The 16,823-nt window shown below is 32.6% G+C and overlaps 1 protein-coding gene across 1 annotated transcript; it reads left to right on the top strand.

Annotated features, from left to right (window-relative positions):
- On the top strand, positions 11,705 to 16,398 carry LOC109363047 (probable dolichyl pyrophosphate Glc1Man9GlcNAc2 alpha-1,3-glucosyltransferase). Its single transcript, XM_019609215.1, has 5 exons — positions 11,705 to 11,927; positions 12,562 to 13,434; positions 14,142 to 14,348; positions 14,753 to 14,990; positions 15,898 to 16,398. Exons 2-5 carry the CDS (start codon positions 12,682 to 12,684, stop codon positions 16,308 to 16,310), a joined length of 1,611 nt encoding a protein of 536 aa, XP_019464760.1. The 5' UTR covers positions 11,705 to 11,927; positions 12,562 to 12,681; the 3' UTR covers positions 16,311 to 16,398.

Genomic DNA, 16,823 nt, shown 5'->3' with positions numbered 1-16,823 from the left:
CAATATCGTGAAAAATAAATTGTAATCTTGTAAATTAGAATTTGATATGCAAATTACATGTTGGATTATGGAGAAACAAAATTTGAAGGTGAACACTAGATATGCTTCTTTTTCTTTTGATCAACAGAGAATTTTACTATTGGAAGTACAAATTCAACCACAACCACTCATTTTTTAAATGTTTTTTAATAAATCAGAATTGTCAATATATATTTATCTATTTTTGAAAATCCAATATATTTATAAAAAAATTAAAAAACACTTGTTGAACCACATGTGTTTTCTTTGGAGAAGATCTCATTTAAATCAGATAAAGACAAGAAAGGCGATAAAACTCTCCTATATCGGGTTGGGCTCCTCTCCAATACAACAATATTAGAGTAAAAGGAGAAACAAAATTTGTTTTATTTTTTAATTGTAAAATAATTTAAATTATAGTGGTTGAAAAATAACTTGTCACGTGTCGCAATCCTCGTCTCGACTCTCCAGTACTGGAGATGATTCCAATTCCAAAAAGTATCATGTTATTTCACCACCATAGTTCAGGATGGAGATCTCCTGTCCATGTTTTGTGTCCCAAACTCTGTCCCCTCCAATTAAAATTGATACATCAATTAAATATGGGGTACACATCTGCTGTCTCACACTTTGTGCCGCTCTATGTCCCATGTGCATGTGATTGGTCAGAAAAATTATATTTAAGTTAAAATTTGATTATTAAATATTTTTCTTACCAATCATAAACCTATGATACATGGAGTGACACAAAGTGTGGGACAACAAATGTACTCTCTTAAATATGCCACCTCATTTTCTTAGGAAATTATCCCAATTTGCTTGTTGTATCATTTTTACCCTTTCTCCTTTCCCTCTCATCATCCAAACTCAATCAAGGAACCTTTTTACCCCTTCCCCTCCCTATTTACCCATGTCCCAATTTGCATGTTCTAAATCCTAAATCCAGTAGTGATATCTGGTTTCAATCCACAACCCATTATCTAATATTTTTCTCACATGGTTCAACTACTTTCTTTCTCTTAAAAAATTCCCCATTTTTAGTTCTCTCTATTTCCATTAGATTTCACTTTGCTTCATGCCACCCTTTCATGTCACCACTGTCACCGGAGGGTTTTCTTCGTTAAAGGAGATTAAGAGCAACTCAAAAAACAAACCATGATATATATGGTAACACCTATACCTCAACTATGAATCAGGAACCAACAAATGTTTGACTTTCTTATGCTCCGTACTTATTCTTAAATTTGGAAGAAGAAGAAGAAGAAGAAGAAGAAGAAGAAGAAGAAGAAGAAGAAGAAGAAGAAGAAGAAGAAGAAGAAGAAGAAGAAGAAGAAGAAGAAGAAGAAGAAGAAGAAGAAGAAGAAGAAGAAGAAGAAGAAGAAGAAGAAGAAGAAGAAGAAGAAGAAGAAGAAGAAGAAGAAGAAGAAGAAGAAGAAGAAGAAGAAGAAGAAGAAGAAGAAGAAGAAGAAGAAGAAGAAGAAGAAGAAGAAGAAGAAGAAGAAGAAGAAGAAGAAGAAGAAGAAGAAGAAGAAGAAGAAGAAGAAGAAGAAGAAGAAGAAGAAGAAGAAGAAGAAGAAGAAGAAGAAGAAGAAGAAGAAGAAGAAGAAGAAGAAGAAGAAGAAGAAGAAGAAGAAGAAGAAGAAGAAGAAGAAGAAGAAGAAGAAGAAGAAGAAGAAGAAGAAGAAGAAGAAGAAGAAGAAGAAGAAGAAGAAGAAGAAGAAGAAGAAGAAGAAGAAGAAGAAGAAGAAGAAGAAGAAGAAGCATATAAAAGGGAAGGGATGAGAAGAAGAAGAAAAGCATATAAAAGGGAAGGGATGAAAAGGTCCCGTTCTTGGACAACAATAAAAACGAAAAGGAAGGGAAATGGTAAAGTTCTTGCATTGAGTTTGGATCATGAGCGGGAAAAGATAAAAATGGAAAACAAGCAAATCCTAATAAATGAGGTGGCATATTTAATTGATGTGACAAATTTTAATTGGAGGGAACATGGTTTGGGACAAAAGACTGGGATAGGTGATTCCCATCCCATAGTTCAAGCCTTCAAACCTCAAATTATAATAGAACAACTCTAGATTATGTCTTGGTGATCATTTATATGATTAAGTTGGTTTATATTAAGAATATGAGTAAATTACACCGACACCCCCTGAGTTTTAGTGAAATTACACAAACTACCCCTCACTTTTTTACACATACACAAACCTCCCCTAATTTTTATATTTTTATACTTTCATTACACTGACCACCCCTGCATCAGAAATAAGTGTAATATTTTAAACAAAAAATGTGATAAACGCAATTAAGTTAAACAAAACATGATATATTGTGGAGACAAGTCCAAATAATATATGAGTCAATATTTCTTTATTATTTTTGGTTCGTTACAATATATTATAAGAGCGATTTAAACACTATTTCTTTAGAATTGTTGATGCATTTTGTAACTAAAAATAATAAAGATACATTGATTTGTATATTATTTAGACTTGTCTACACAATATATCATGTTTTGTTTAACTTAATTGCATTTATCACATTTTTTGTTTAAAATATTATACTTATTTCTTATGCAGGGGTGGTCAGTGTAATAAAAGTATAAAAACTAGGGGAGGTTTGTGTAGGTGTAGAAAAGTGAAGGGTAGTTTATGTAATTTCACTAAAACTCAGAGGGTGTCGATGTAATTTACTCTAAGAATATTAAATCCACACCTTGGATTCTTGCCCAACGAAAGCAACATGTTTAGAAAATGAGCTTTGCAATTTGCACGTTGCATCTCGTCATGGGCATGAGAGAACCTGAAAGAGAAAAAATAGTGTAATATATTATAGAGTAAATTACACTGACACCCCCTGAGTTTTAATGAAATTACACAAATTATCCCTCACTTTTTTACACATACACAAACCTCCCCTAATTTTTATACTTTCATTACACCGATCCACTGCATAAGAATTAAGTGTAATATTTTAAACAAAAAAATGTGATAAACGCAAGTTAAACAAAACATGATATATTGTGGAGACAAGTCCAAATAATATATGAGTCAATATTTCTTTATTATTTTTGGTTCGTTACACTATATTATAAAAACGATTTAAACAATATTTCTTTAGAATTGTTGATGCATTTTGTAACAAAAAATAATAAAGATACGTTGATTTGTATATTATTTAGACTTGTGTACACAATATATCATGTTTTGTTTAACTTAATTGCATTTATCACCTTTTTTGTTTAAAAGATTACACTTATTTCTTATGCAGGGGTGGTCAGTGTAATGAAAGTATAAAAACTATGGGAGGTTTGTGTAAGTGTAGAAAATTGAGGGGTAATTTATGTGACTTCACTAAAACTCGGGGGTGTCAGTGTAATTTATAATATATTATATCAACTCCTCATATCCAAATTTTTAGTGCAATTATACGAAGAGTCATGCTCATGGTTATAAATACCATTTGTGGTGCTTCACTTGTTTCGAGTGAGACGTCAGTTATACTAAATCAGTCAAAATGATTTAATTAGTGATTTATAATATGGTTAACCATTAAACTATACTACTAATGAATTATATGATGTAAATAATGATATTTATAAATTACTTATATGTGGTTTACTTAATGAAGAATTGATTAAGCTAATATACTATTATATTTATACTCTCATCAATATAATAATCGGTATGATATTAATAAACAGTCGATAAAAAGAAAAAGGTTGATATTTTAGTCCTTATAGGTTTAAGGATTTAGTACTGAGGACAAGAGTTTTCTCCCTTGTGTCATTTATTTTAATATTAAACATTACCTTGTTCTCTTTTTCCCAAACAGGGAATGAATGTTTTCTAATTTTTTTTGTCTCCAACATGTGTTTCTCACTCTCTTTGATTCATCTTTCAGCACAAAAAAAAGAAAATTAATAAAAAAAGTAAAAAAAAAAACAGAAGAAGAAATCGAGTTTGAAAATTAGATGTGATGCGATTGGGTCCAATTTGGTTATGCTTCCGGTGATTAACATCCCAGAGGAAATGTTAAATTGAATACTTGGCAATGGCTATAGGACTTGTTGAGTTTATTCAAGTGTGAAGTCTCACATTGGATATGTAGGGAGGAGTGAAAAAGTTTATAAGAAGGAAAGACCCATGGAACTAATGTCTTAAAGTTTTGGTTCAAGACATGGTGTCTCACTTGTGACTCTTCATCAAGACTAATACTTATAGAGATTCGTTTCTTATAACAACAATGCTTATTAAACAAAACTTTGCGTTATTAGAAGTTCATGTTCCTAGCTTTTTAATTAGAAAAAATCTGCATCAATCACAAAAAAAGTAATTTTATTATTCTAAAGTCTAAACACCAAATCAAAACAATCCTCTATATAAGAAAATGTATAAGAATCCTGAGATTAACAAAGGAAAAGAAATAAGACCCTTATACAAAATCTTAGACCCATGTTGAACATGCTCTTCCTCGATAGGTTCTAATTTTTTGAAAGAATTTGTGTATCTTCTACTCCTAGAATGTGATATTAAGAGGGCTGGTGCAACTTCACCCCAATTGAGAATGGACTTCATTTCTCTCACCATTTGAAAATAAAAACTCAAACAAATTCTGTGTTCTTTAGCAGAATAATTATATCAAAGATTGAATAAAGAAGACAAAAGGCAATTGAATTGAGTACAACATGGGACGTGAGTTACATATATAGAGAGGTGCAAAGAATGTAAATGTTGGTCAAACAAGGAAAGTTGGATTCCAACATTATTTGATGGAAAATAGTGATACTAAATTTTCAATGATGTGAAAATAGCTAGAGGACCCGAGGATCTAGTTGAATATGTGATTCATGCAATTAGATTAGTTGGCATATTAGCAATTTATAGGTTCTAAAAATTGACTGCATGAAATCTAGGTCCCCATTTAACAACCATGCATTTAATTATCTAATGTTCAAAAGGGTCTTTACTTAGAGTGAAAATATTCAGTTTTTAGCTGTCACATTTTATTTTTTAAGTATGCAAAAGTTTCGGAAATTAACTCATTTACCTTTGAGTATTAACTGTTATATTTGGTCTTTGAATATATTGGTGCGCAAATAGATGAATGAGAGGTGCAACATACAACTATGTCTAAATAAATAAAAAGAAAAGGATGTATACAATAATCATCTATGAGTTTTATATAATAGTTTTATAGAGGTAAAGTTTTTATTTTTATGAATAGGGTTGGAAGTTGTGCAAAAAAAGTTACTGAAGAAATACAGCCCCAGGGAGCATATAGTTTTTGTTTTTATTTTATTATGAAAAGTATCTACTTACCTTTATTATAGTAATGAACTAATTATTTTGGGATTTCTAATTGCCTCTAAAACAGTAATAAGTATGAATTTTACTGAACAAAAATTTTAAATGAGAGAAGAAGAAGATGTGTATTATTGAAAATGAAAACAAGTTTCAGGGTTCATTACAAATTAACTAGGGAATGAAGGAATAAAGAACCATTAAGAAAAGAGAGATAGAGACTATTTAGAGAGGAAATCATTACACATATTTCACACCCATTCATTACATAATCATCTCATTTAACATTTTTCCTCATGATACATATGCTCCTTCGAATGACTTATGCTGCATGATCTTCCGCCACATGTCCAATTGTTGTAACTAATTCCTCCAATTGCTCTCTCTCCTTAACAAAATTTCCTTCCATATTTTCCACCTCCCTGTCACGTGTTACAATTCTCCCCTCATCAAAAGCCACATTGTCCTCAAGGTTGAATTGAGATAAGAATTTTGGAATTCTTCCAAGTCTTTCAATGAAGCTTCGTAGTCCTCTGCTGCATTCCACTTAACTAAGACTTGTGGAATCTCTTTGGAATTCTTGACAATTACCCGAATTTTTAAAATTTGAACTGATTGTAAAAGAGGACCTTCTTCAATGGTGATTAATGGTAATGGAAAGTATTGTTGTGGTGAACTACCTATAAATTTCTTTAATGCTGAAATATGGAAAACACGATAAATTTTTGTTGATTCCGGTAACTGTAATTGATAGGCAACCTCCCCAATCTTTTTAATAACTTCAAAAGGACCAAAATATCTCAAACTGAGCTTGTGATTCTTTCTTAGTGTCAATGAATGTTTTCTGTAAGGTTGAAGTTTTGCCAAAGCTAAATCACCCACTTCTAATTTAAAATCTCGCCTTTTCTTATCAACTTACATTTTCATGTAATTCTGGGATTTCAGCAAATTATCTTTAAGTTGCCTCAATTACTGATCCCTCTCTTGTAATGCTTCTTGAATGCTTGGAGGATCTTTGTATTGAATTCATACTTGACTATTTGTGGTGGAAGTCTATCAAAAACAGTTTAAAATAAAGACATTTTGAGACTATGATGATAAGAACTATTATACCAAAATTAAGCCCAAGGAAGCATTTTAACCCACGATTTAGGATTATCAAAAACAAAGCAGCGTAAAAACATTTCCAATATTTTGTTTAGATTCTCTGTTTGCCCATCAGACTGTGGGTGATAAGAGGAACTCATAGCTAGCTTTCTACCTTGAGCTTTAAAAAGGCGTTGCTGGAAAGAACTGATAAACACACGATCCCTGTCAAACACAATGGATTTAGGCATTCCATAAAGTTTAACTATGTTGTTGATGAATGCTTCTACCACTATTTTACTATTAAAATCAGATTTTAAGGGTATGAAATGGCCAAACTTGGACAATCTGTCATTCACAACTAGAATAGTAGTTAAACCATTATAACTAGGCAATCTGGTTGTGAAATCCATAGCAAGGACTTCCAAAATCTGTTGAGGAATAGGCAGGGGTTGGAGTAAACCTTCAGGCATCATATTCTCAACCTTAGCTTGTTGACAAATTGAACATTCCCTCACAAAGGCTCTGATCTCTTGTTGCAGCTTAAGCCACTAAAACTGAGATGTTATTGCAGCTAATGTTTTCGTCATTCCTGCATGCCCACCTGTTTTAGAATCATGAAATTCTTGCATCAATTTCTTCTTGAATTCCTGATCATATGGAATTAAAAGTCTTCCTATATACAACAATACATCCTGCCACATATTGTAATCTTTATTAGCATTAGGATCACTTAGCACCACATCATGGAATGCCTTAATTTGTGAATCTCTAGCTTGTAATCTAATCAGTTCCTCCAACCAAGTGTTGATAGGTTGAGAACAAGCTAGCAAAAAACTTTTGGACAAGGCATCAGCAGGGATATTCTCTTTTCCAGGCTTGTATTGAATGGTAAAATCATAGCCTAAGAATTTAGGCAGCCATTGTTGTTGTTCAGGGGTCTGTAAAGACTGCTCTAGTAATTCCGTCAAACTCTTTTGATCAGTTTTGATGACAAATTTGTGACCTAAGAGGTAATGCCTGAATTTTCTTAAAGCCTCAGTGATTGCAAAAAAATTCCCTAGTATATGCAGATTGCCTTTGCATCCTAGGAGATAGTTTTTTTTTTTTTTTTTGAAAAGTAAGCAATTGGGTGTTTGTCTTGGCTAAGCACTGCACCAATTCTAGAACCAGATGCATCAGTCTCAAGTATGAAAGGAACTTTAAAATTAGGTACAACTAATACAGGAGCTGTTATCATTGTTTGCTTCAATTTAGTGAATGCATCAATGGTAGATTAGGACCAATGGAAAGAATCTTTCTTAAGTAAATCCGACAAAGGAGCAACAATTGTGGCATAATTTTTAACAAATTTTCAATAATAGTCGGTGAGTCCCAAGAAGCCTCTAAGTTGCTTCAAATTTGTCGGTTGAAACCATTGTTGGATAACTTCCAATTTTCCTGTATCCATAGCAACTCCCTCATTAGAAAGTGTGTGTCCCAAATATTCAATCTTTTGTACTCAAAATGAGCATTTAGACATCCTTGCAAAAAGCTGATGATTCTGAAGTATCTTGAAAATAGACTCCAATTGCCATAAGTGATCTTCCAAGATGGGCTATAGATCAAAATGTCATAAAAAAAGCCAGAACATACTTCCTCAAAAGACCCTTGAAAATGTGGTTCATAAGACTCTAAAAAGTGGCTGGTGCATTGGTCAATCCAAATGGCATTACTAGCCATTCATAATGACCAAAATGAGTTCTAAAAGCTGTTTTAAATCTATTTGTTGGATTCAACAGAATTTGATGATAATCAGATCTTAAATCGAGTTTGGAGAAAAAATATGCCCCCATAACTCATCATTTAATTCATCCATCGTCGGAATTGGAAATGAATCCTTGATTTTGATTGCATTGAGAGCCCTGTAATATGTGAAAACTCTCCATGACCCATCTTTTTTTTAATTAAGATGTTTGGATAAGAAAAATGACTATTGCTTGACTGTATGATCCCCTTCTTTAACATGTTTTCCACCATCTTTTCAATCTCCTCTTTTTGACTGTGAGGGTACCTGTAAGGTTTTACTTTGACTGGATTAGAGCCTTCCAACAAGGGAATAGAATGATCATGAGACCTTGGAGGGGGGAGTGAGGTAGGTATGGAGAACACCTCACTATAAGTGTGCAATATAAAAGCTAATTCAGGCTCCAAATTTGTAGGTAAATCCTATAATGGCAAATTATCTGCATACTGAAAACTTCAGCTATTGAATCAATGTGCAACATTCTCCTGATATGGTGGAGTTCTGCTTGAGAAGGAATTTGTGCCTTATCTCCCTTAAGTGTGGTGAATTTACCATGCCACAAAAAAATTAACTGCAATTCATCATAATCAGCAATATGAGAACCAATAGTATTAAGCCAACTAGCTCCTAAGATTAAGTCTGCTACAGAAATTGGTAATAAAAAGACAGGCAATTGGAAAGAATTTCCCTAAGCTTGCATTGTGATTTGTTGAATTCGGCCCTCAATAGCCATATAATTTCCATTTCCAGCCATAACCTTTAACAAAAAAGCTGGTTCTATTGGCAATTTGAGAAACTATGACACTCTGAGTTAAAGGAAATTGTCAGAGCTTCCTCTATCAATTAGAACAGTAATAGGAAGCTGATCAACATTAGCTAGAAATAGGATAGGACCAACACCCAAACCACCCTTTAATGCATTAAGAGATAAATGGTGATCCTTAGCATCTATATTTTCATCATAATCATCAATAGAGTGCATCATAGATTCACTTAGAACATATTCATCATTGTTATCCTCCAATTACAACAATAATAATTGTCTATTAGAATACTTGTGATTGAAGGTGAACTTCTCATCACAAAAATAACACAACCCTTTTTCTCTTCTAAGCTGCATTTCTACAGGACTTATTTTCTTCACATTCAAATTTCTCAAAGAAGGGCCTTCAGGAGTAGGTAATAATCCTGTTGAATTATTTCTAACAACAAACTTAGGCATAACTGGAGAACTATGTGATACTATTGGTGAATATTTATGAGTGTAGTTTGAATGAACTGCCTTAGTTACTGATGTGTATCTTTCTTCATACAGTCTAGCTAAAGCTATAGCATGTAATAAGGTAGGAGGGGCCATCGCTACCACATCCCTTCTAATTTCTTTATGCAACTCACCCACAAAACAATTTAATAAAGCTTCATCATTTAAGCCAATAGATCGATTAGCCAGAGACATAAATTTCAGGTAGTAATCAGATATGGAACCTGTTTATGTCAACTTGAATAATTCTGCCATTGGACAATCATATGGGGAAGGTCCAAACTAAGATGACATTGCTCGAGTGAGATATAACCATGACGTTATTGCATAAATTCGGATCAACATTTGAAACCACAATACCACGTCCTTATCAAAATGCATCGCAACAATGTTCACGTGTGACAAATCTGGTGTATTTTGATAATTAAAGAATTTCTCCGCTCCAACATACGGGTTGTACCATCAAAATGAGGAAATCCTAGAGAAATTTCCTTTACTGGAAGTGTAGCATTTCTGGAAGAAACATTGTTAGATCTTGGGTTCCAATTGCTTCCATCATTGTGAGAAGTGTTTTGCAGAATCTACTGTAAGGCAATTTGTATATGATCCATACAAAGATTATGTTCATTAAATCTATTATCCATCGTCTGAGTTAATCGATGTAGCTCATCAGAATGGCTCATCACAGTGGCTTATAAATCTTTCACTAGTGTATTTTCAGCTATGGAAACTCAATGAAAGCATCAATGAAACATTAATAAGTATGAATTTTACTGAACATAATTTTTAAATGAGAAAGAAGAAGAAGATGAGTATTATTGGAAATGAAAACAAGGTTCAAAGTTAATTACAAATTAACCAGGGAAGGAAGAAAGAACCATTAAGAAAATAGACATAGAGAATATTCAGAGAGAAAATCATTATACATATTTCTCACCCCATTCATTACATAATCATCCCATTTAATATTTTTTCTCCTGATATGTCTGCTCCTTCGAATGACTTCTGCTGCAGGATCTTCCGCCACGTGTCCAAGGGTTGTAACTAATTCCTTCACTTGCTCTCTCTCCTTAACATAATTTCCTTCCACATTTTCCACCTCCCTGTCACGTGTTACAGCCTCTCTCAACAAGTATTGCTCTCAGAAATTGAATCATTAACCTTTTGGTCATCGTGAGAATCTAACGGAAAGAATATAGTATGAGTATATTTTTTAAGCTTTATATTATACATACATGAGATAATTTTCCTTCTCAAATTATGTTAATTACTAAATTGAAATATATAAGGTGTGATCACCAAATTGTATTTAACCCATAATTTTCACATGTTTTAAGAATAAAGAACTAGCAAAAAGAGCTGAAAAAACAACAATAAAAATGTGAACAGATTGAAATTAAAAACTTTAAATTATTGATAATTACATTTTTTTTTGAAAATTTTAAGTTTGTTAAGTAAGCATTCTGTAAAACATAATTTTGAATCAACTCATTTTGTAAAATTAATTTTGTTCATAATTGAGTTCAAAGTAAATGATATAGTTTGCATCTTCTATTCTAGAGTTGTTTTTAATAGGAAAGTTTTGTGTTAAAATTTTAATCAAACATATTAAAATATATGAAATTATTTTAAAATGTCTTAAATTATATTTATAAAATATTAAATAATACATAAGTATAAAGATAATATCTAATCTTCATTACACACAATAGGCTTATATAATTTTTGAAAAGCCCATAAAACCCACAATTTTATAAAAAAAATATTAATATACATATAATAAAATGATTTAATATGCCTACATTAATAGTGTAAATATTTTTACCTTATCAAAATAAATGATATTTTAATCAAACATTTTAAAATATATGAAATTATTTTAAAATGTCTTAAATTATATTTATATTGTATAAAATATTAAATAATACATAAGTGTAAAGATAATATCTAATCTTCATTAGACACAATAGGCTTATATAATTTTTGAAAAGCCCATAAAACCCACAATTTTATAAAAATTATTAATATACATATAATAAAATAATTTAATATGCAAATATTTTTACCTTATCAACAATTATTTATTCATATATTAATTATTATTGACTCTCAAACAAACAAAAGTAATATAAATTAATGGTTGATAATGTATTGATTTAAACATAAATTTTAAACTTATAATAAAATTATATAAAAAATAAAATAATCCTAAAAAATGTAAACGAAGATTAAAATTAAGTCGAGAGTCCAGACTCAACTGTCCTTTGTGGCATTGTTCCATTTTTCTCTCCTTAGTCCGCGACTCCTGCTCTCGTTCGACGCCGCCACCATCCTCTTATGCCGTCCGATCAGCCTCCGCACTGAAATGTCGTTGCAGATCACCCATCCACCATATCTCCGGTGACAATCATCGAAGCTGAGACGAATAAAACGACAGCGTTCCTCCCCTCCAGATCCTCCGTCTCCTTTGTTTTTGAAGGTTAGTGCAGAAATTAGATATACTGTGATAAAATTGTGTTGCACACCACATGTTTGATTAAAGGTTTGACAGGGAAAGTGGTGAATAATGTAGCATTTCTCATGGATAATGTTTTTATTACAAACAAATTGATTGCATATTTATTGTTATATCTTCTTTGAATTGTTTTACTACCTTCTAACAATCCTACATAATGGTCTCTACTCTCTGCAGTTACTAACTGTGGTGCATTTTTAGTGTAAAGTTGTTTCATACCATCAACAAATTATATTTTATAGTACAAACGGCTATGGTAGCGATAATATGTTGGTACATATATAATAAATTATGGAGTTCAGTTAATCATAATCATTATTTTCTGGATCAATTGTCATAGATGTGTGTGCACTTTACAAGCTTGAGAATGGCATCTGTTGGAGGAGTCAACCACGAATCTCTGAAAGAGATTAGTTCCTTACCGGGGAGATACCCTTGGTTATTAAAAAACACAAAGGAGCCCTTCAACTCTTGATATATTTTAATGAAGTTGATTAAAGATTCCTAACTGTTTTATGTAAATAATCCTTGCCTATGTTACAAACATATTAGCAACTTCCATAAGCACTCCTTGATAACTCTTTTGACTTTCATGCAGGAAATTTAAAAGGGTCATGATTTTCATCTGCACACTCTTCATATTGGTTTGAAAACAGAGCATATACTTGTTTAAGTATTAAAAAAAACAGCCCCGTTCGCTTAACAACTGTATTCAGGCATGGGAAAACCGAAACTAAGCTCCAAACAAGTTCATAATTCTTGTAGCCCCAAAACAACTATCTGGTGGTTTTATCTTGTATCTACCTGCATAAAAGTTCTCCTTTTCCAAACCTACCACAGTACAGACTTTGAGGTGCACCGCAACTGGCTCGCCTTGACTCACTCGCTCCCTCTTTCCCGATGGTATTTCAACGAGACTAGTCCATGGACTCTTGATTACCCACCATTATTTGCCTATTTTGAACGCTTCCTATCCTTTTTCGCCTCCCTCATTGATTCCCAGATAGTGCACCTTCAGGAGGGCCTGAATTATAGCTCCAACACGGTGGTTTATTTCCAAAGAGTTACTGTAGTACTCTCTGATTTATCTCTTCTTTATGGGGTTTACAGACTTACTCGGAATATGGATTTAAGAAAGCAAAAGTTGATCTGGTCATTGGTTATTTGGTCACCAATGCTTTTTATAGTGGACCATGTGCATTTTCAGTACAATGGGTTTCTCATTGGGATTTTATTGATTTCACTTTCATATTTAGAGGAAGGAAGGGATTTGATGGGTGGGTTTGTTTTTGCTGTTCTCTTGTGCTTTAAGCACTTATTTGCAGTGGCAGCACCGGTTTATTTTGTTTATCTGTTGAGGCACTATTGTCGGGGTGGAGTGTTAAGAGGTTCCAGTCATCTTTTAATTATGGGAGGTACTGTTGCATCAGTGTTTGCAGTTGCATTTGGGCCATTTTTCTACCTTGGGCAGGTAAATATAACTTTAAATTGATTGCTATTTCTTTGACATTTTTTATGGAAATTTTATGTGTTTATTGGGTATCTGAATTTTGGATTGTAGATTAGCTGAATTCCTATTATTGTGGTTTTCAACTTTGCTGATACCGCATAGTGTGAATAAGACGTGGTTGCTGTAACTTAAGCTTCTACTAATAGTACTAATACTCGATCTAATTATAGGTATAAATAGGAGTACTACATTAGTCTATCATATCAAAAACTATGTCAATCATATATTCAGTATAAATTGTCACCCATCTTTCTCCCTTGTATCCCTTTCTTTCCAAGCTAAATTTACCATAGCCTTGTAAAATTCATTAGTATAAGCACTTCTGCTGAGCTGGAATAAAAATCAGTAAATTCATACTTAATCATCACCTGAACTATTTGGCATGTAAGCTTATCGAAATGAGACTACTACATGGCAAGACTATGCAAAGAGTTTTGTTATGTTACCTCTTGTTTACCAATTATGAACGTCCAACTTTGCATGCTAAAGTGTGGCAGGAACAGCCTTCATGGCTTTACCCCATTTGTTAATTTCGTCCATTGTTCTTATACAAAAAAATAAAAAATCTTTCATTGCTTCACTTTCCTCTGTATTTATAGAAGTGAGGATATTTCATATTCACTCTTTGCATTATTGGTTTGCTTATTGATTATTAAAATCATATGCAGATAGAGCAAGTCATACGGCGATTGTTTCCATTTGGCAGGGGGCTTTGCCATGCGTACTGGGCCCCAAATTTTTGGGTATTTTATATCATGACAGACAAAGGGCTTGCTTTCATGCTCAGAAAACTTGGGGTTGATATCAAGACTCCAGCAGCTTCCTTCACTGCTGGGCTAGTCGGGGATTCCTCACCCTTCTCTATACTACCTCAGGCAATATTTATTTTTTGTATTTTTCTGTTCTCTGATTAAGTTTGTTTGTTATCAAAGAGAAAAAGTAGTCAATTTTACTACCAACATTAAACTAATCTCATGCTTTCATCAGAATAGCTTATTAAAATATCTTATCTGCTGTATGCTTCTCATAATTAGGGGTAGGGAGATAGTGAGGTTATCTCACTTGTTCATGCTTGTAATCATGACAAATTTGAAATTTACTTTTAATCTTGTGAAAAATGTAGCTGCTGAACTGAATGATTCTTATCTCATTATTGAAAAGTTTGAGCAAACTCAAAGTATTCATTTTTCGATTGACTAATCTGCTAGTCATGCTACTTTGCTTCTCATTATTCAAAAGTTTGAGCAAAGTATTCATTTTCTGATTAACTAATCTGCAGATATCCCCAATTGTAACCTTTATAATGGTTCTGCTTGCCTTATCTCCTTGTCTTCTCAAGGCTTGGAAAAATCCACAGCCACAGAGGATCAGTAGATGGATAGTATATGCTTATACCTGCGGTTTTCTTTTTGGCTGGCATGTGCATGAGAAGGCGTCACTCCATTTTGTAATACCACTTTCCATTGTTGCAGCACAAACCCCAGAGGATGCAAGGCATTACTTTTTGCTTTCAATAGGTATGCTTTTAATGCCCATTCTATTGTTTTCCAACTTTTAATGCTCTTTTTTTATCTTTCCTTCTGTTTTCTTTTCTTTTAGAAAAAGTATTTGATGCTCAAATTTATAGAAGTTGAAATCTACATTATTTTTTATTTGTTATAAAATGTGTGTGCATGCTGTTATTTGCATGTAACTTTTTATATTACTAGTAGATAACACAAAAGAAAAGATGAAATGGAGCTATCAATCATATCGTAGCATTCCACAGTATAATATAGACATGGAATTGCTTATGTTAAGGCTATATTGGGTATGATAACAATGTATATGGTTTTAATGCTTGAGAACGTTTTGGGATGTCAAAGAAGCAGAAGTTGCAAGTCACGTTATTTTGGTATCAATGCTATTCTTTTTCCGTTTTTGTTTCGTTGAATTCTATTACAACTCTCATAACTTGTTTGTTGTTAGTTCTCTAGTTAAGTCAGTTCAGGGTTATCTATCTCAGGTTAATAGGTTAGTTATTTTGAAGCTAAATTTGGCGGTTAAATCCAACATGTATAAATGTAAGGTTGTTAGTTCTCTAGTTAAGTCAGTTCAGGGTTATCTATCTCAGGTTAGTAGGTTAGTTATTTTGAAGCTAAATTTGGCGGTTAAATCCAACATGTATAAATGTAAGCTTGCATCAGTCATCAAATACCATTTTTGCAAATTATTGATTCAGTCACTGGTATCAACAGTTCCCTTAATATGTATCAAACACTGATCGTTAATTGTTCATGGGTTCGGGTACCCCTCGTACTCCCTCTAATAAAATTTTCTTTGTTGAACAAAAAATTAAAAACTGGTAATCTTTCTCCTTTCCATGATTTCTCCCACCTTCCCTCTTTTTTCTTCAATAAATTCACATAGGTTATGTGTGTGCAGTATCCTGCTATTCACTATTTCCGCTGCTATTTGAGGCACAAGAGTATCCTATCAAAGTTCTGTTGCTGCTTCTGCATTCCATTTTGATGTGGTCAGGCTTTTCAGCACAATTTTATGATGGTGCCAAAACAGCAAGAGTGGCAACTGGTCATAAAAAGAAAAAAATAGATCAATTTGGATCTAAAGGTGGTTCAAGTGCAGCTCTAAAGAAAAGAGGTTTTTCTGTTGGCTGGATTGAAAGGGTTTATTTGGTAGGTCTTGTAGTTGTAGAGATATGGGGCCAATTTTTACACCCACTACTTCTGGGTGATAAACTTGCTTTTGCACCCCTTATGTTAATCTCCATATACTGTGCTTTTGGGATCATGTACTCTTGGATATGGCAGCTTAGGTCTATAGTTAAATCCGTTTAAATTTTGCACTGTTTGGAGTCAATCTCCATATACTTCTAAAGTGATTGTTTGATATGAATATTATTAAGTCCTATAAATTGTTTGATCCTGTCTTTGTCTCTGCCTCAAGTTCCACCTTAAGATGGCTAAGTGCATAATCTTAATTAGCTGCCATCAAGATTCAAGATCCAACTTCCAATATCGGTTGCCACAAGATAAAGGGCTAGTGACTTATCCAATATATGATTAATTATGAATTTTAACTAAATTATTTTAGTTATGAGAATAAAGTATTTTTCACCAAAAGATAATATATCTTCTTAAATTCATTTATTATTTGATATATGTCTTATTTCTCTTCCTTCTAGGAGATTTCATTTTAAAATATTATAAAAAGAAAAAATAAAACATAAGTCAAATATGAATAAATTTAAGAAAATAAATTATTTTTTAGTACGAGGAGACACAAGTCAAATATTATAAATTATTTAGGAAGGTTTGCCTATACTTTTATTCAAGATCCACCATTGTTGA

Source organism: Lupinus angustifolius, chromosome LG12, assembly GCF_001865875.1.
Source record: "Lupinus angustifolius cultivar Tanjil chromosome LG12, LupAngTanjil_v1.0, whole genome shotgun sequence".
In the NCBI taxonomy this organism is placed as follows: domain Eukaryota; kingdom Viridiplantae; phylum Streptophyta; class Magnoliopsida; order Fabales; family Fabaceae; genus Lupinus; species Lupinus angustifolius.
Note: the sequence above shows the minus strand (reverse complement) of the source record. Positions and strands in the feature narration are given on the sequence as shown.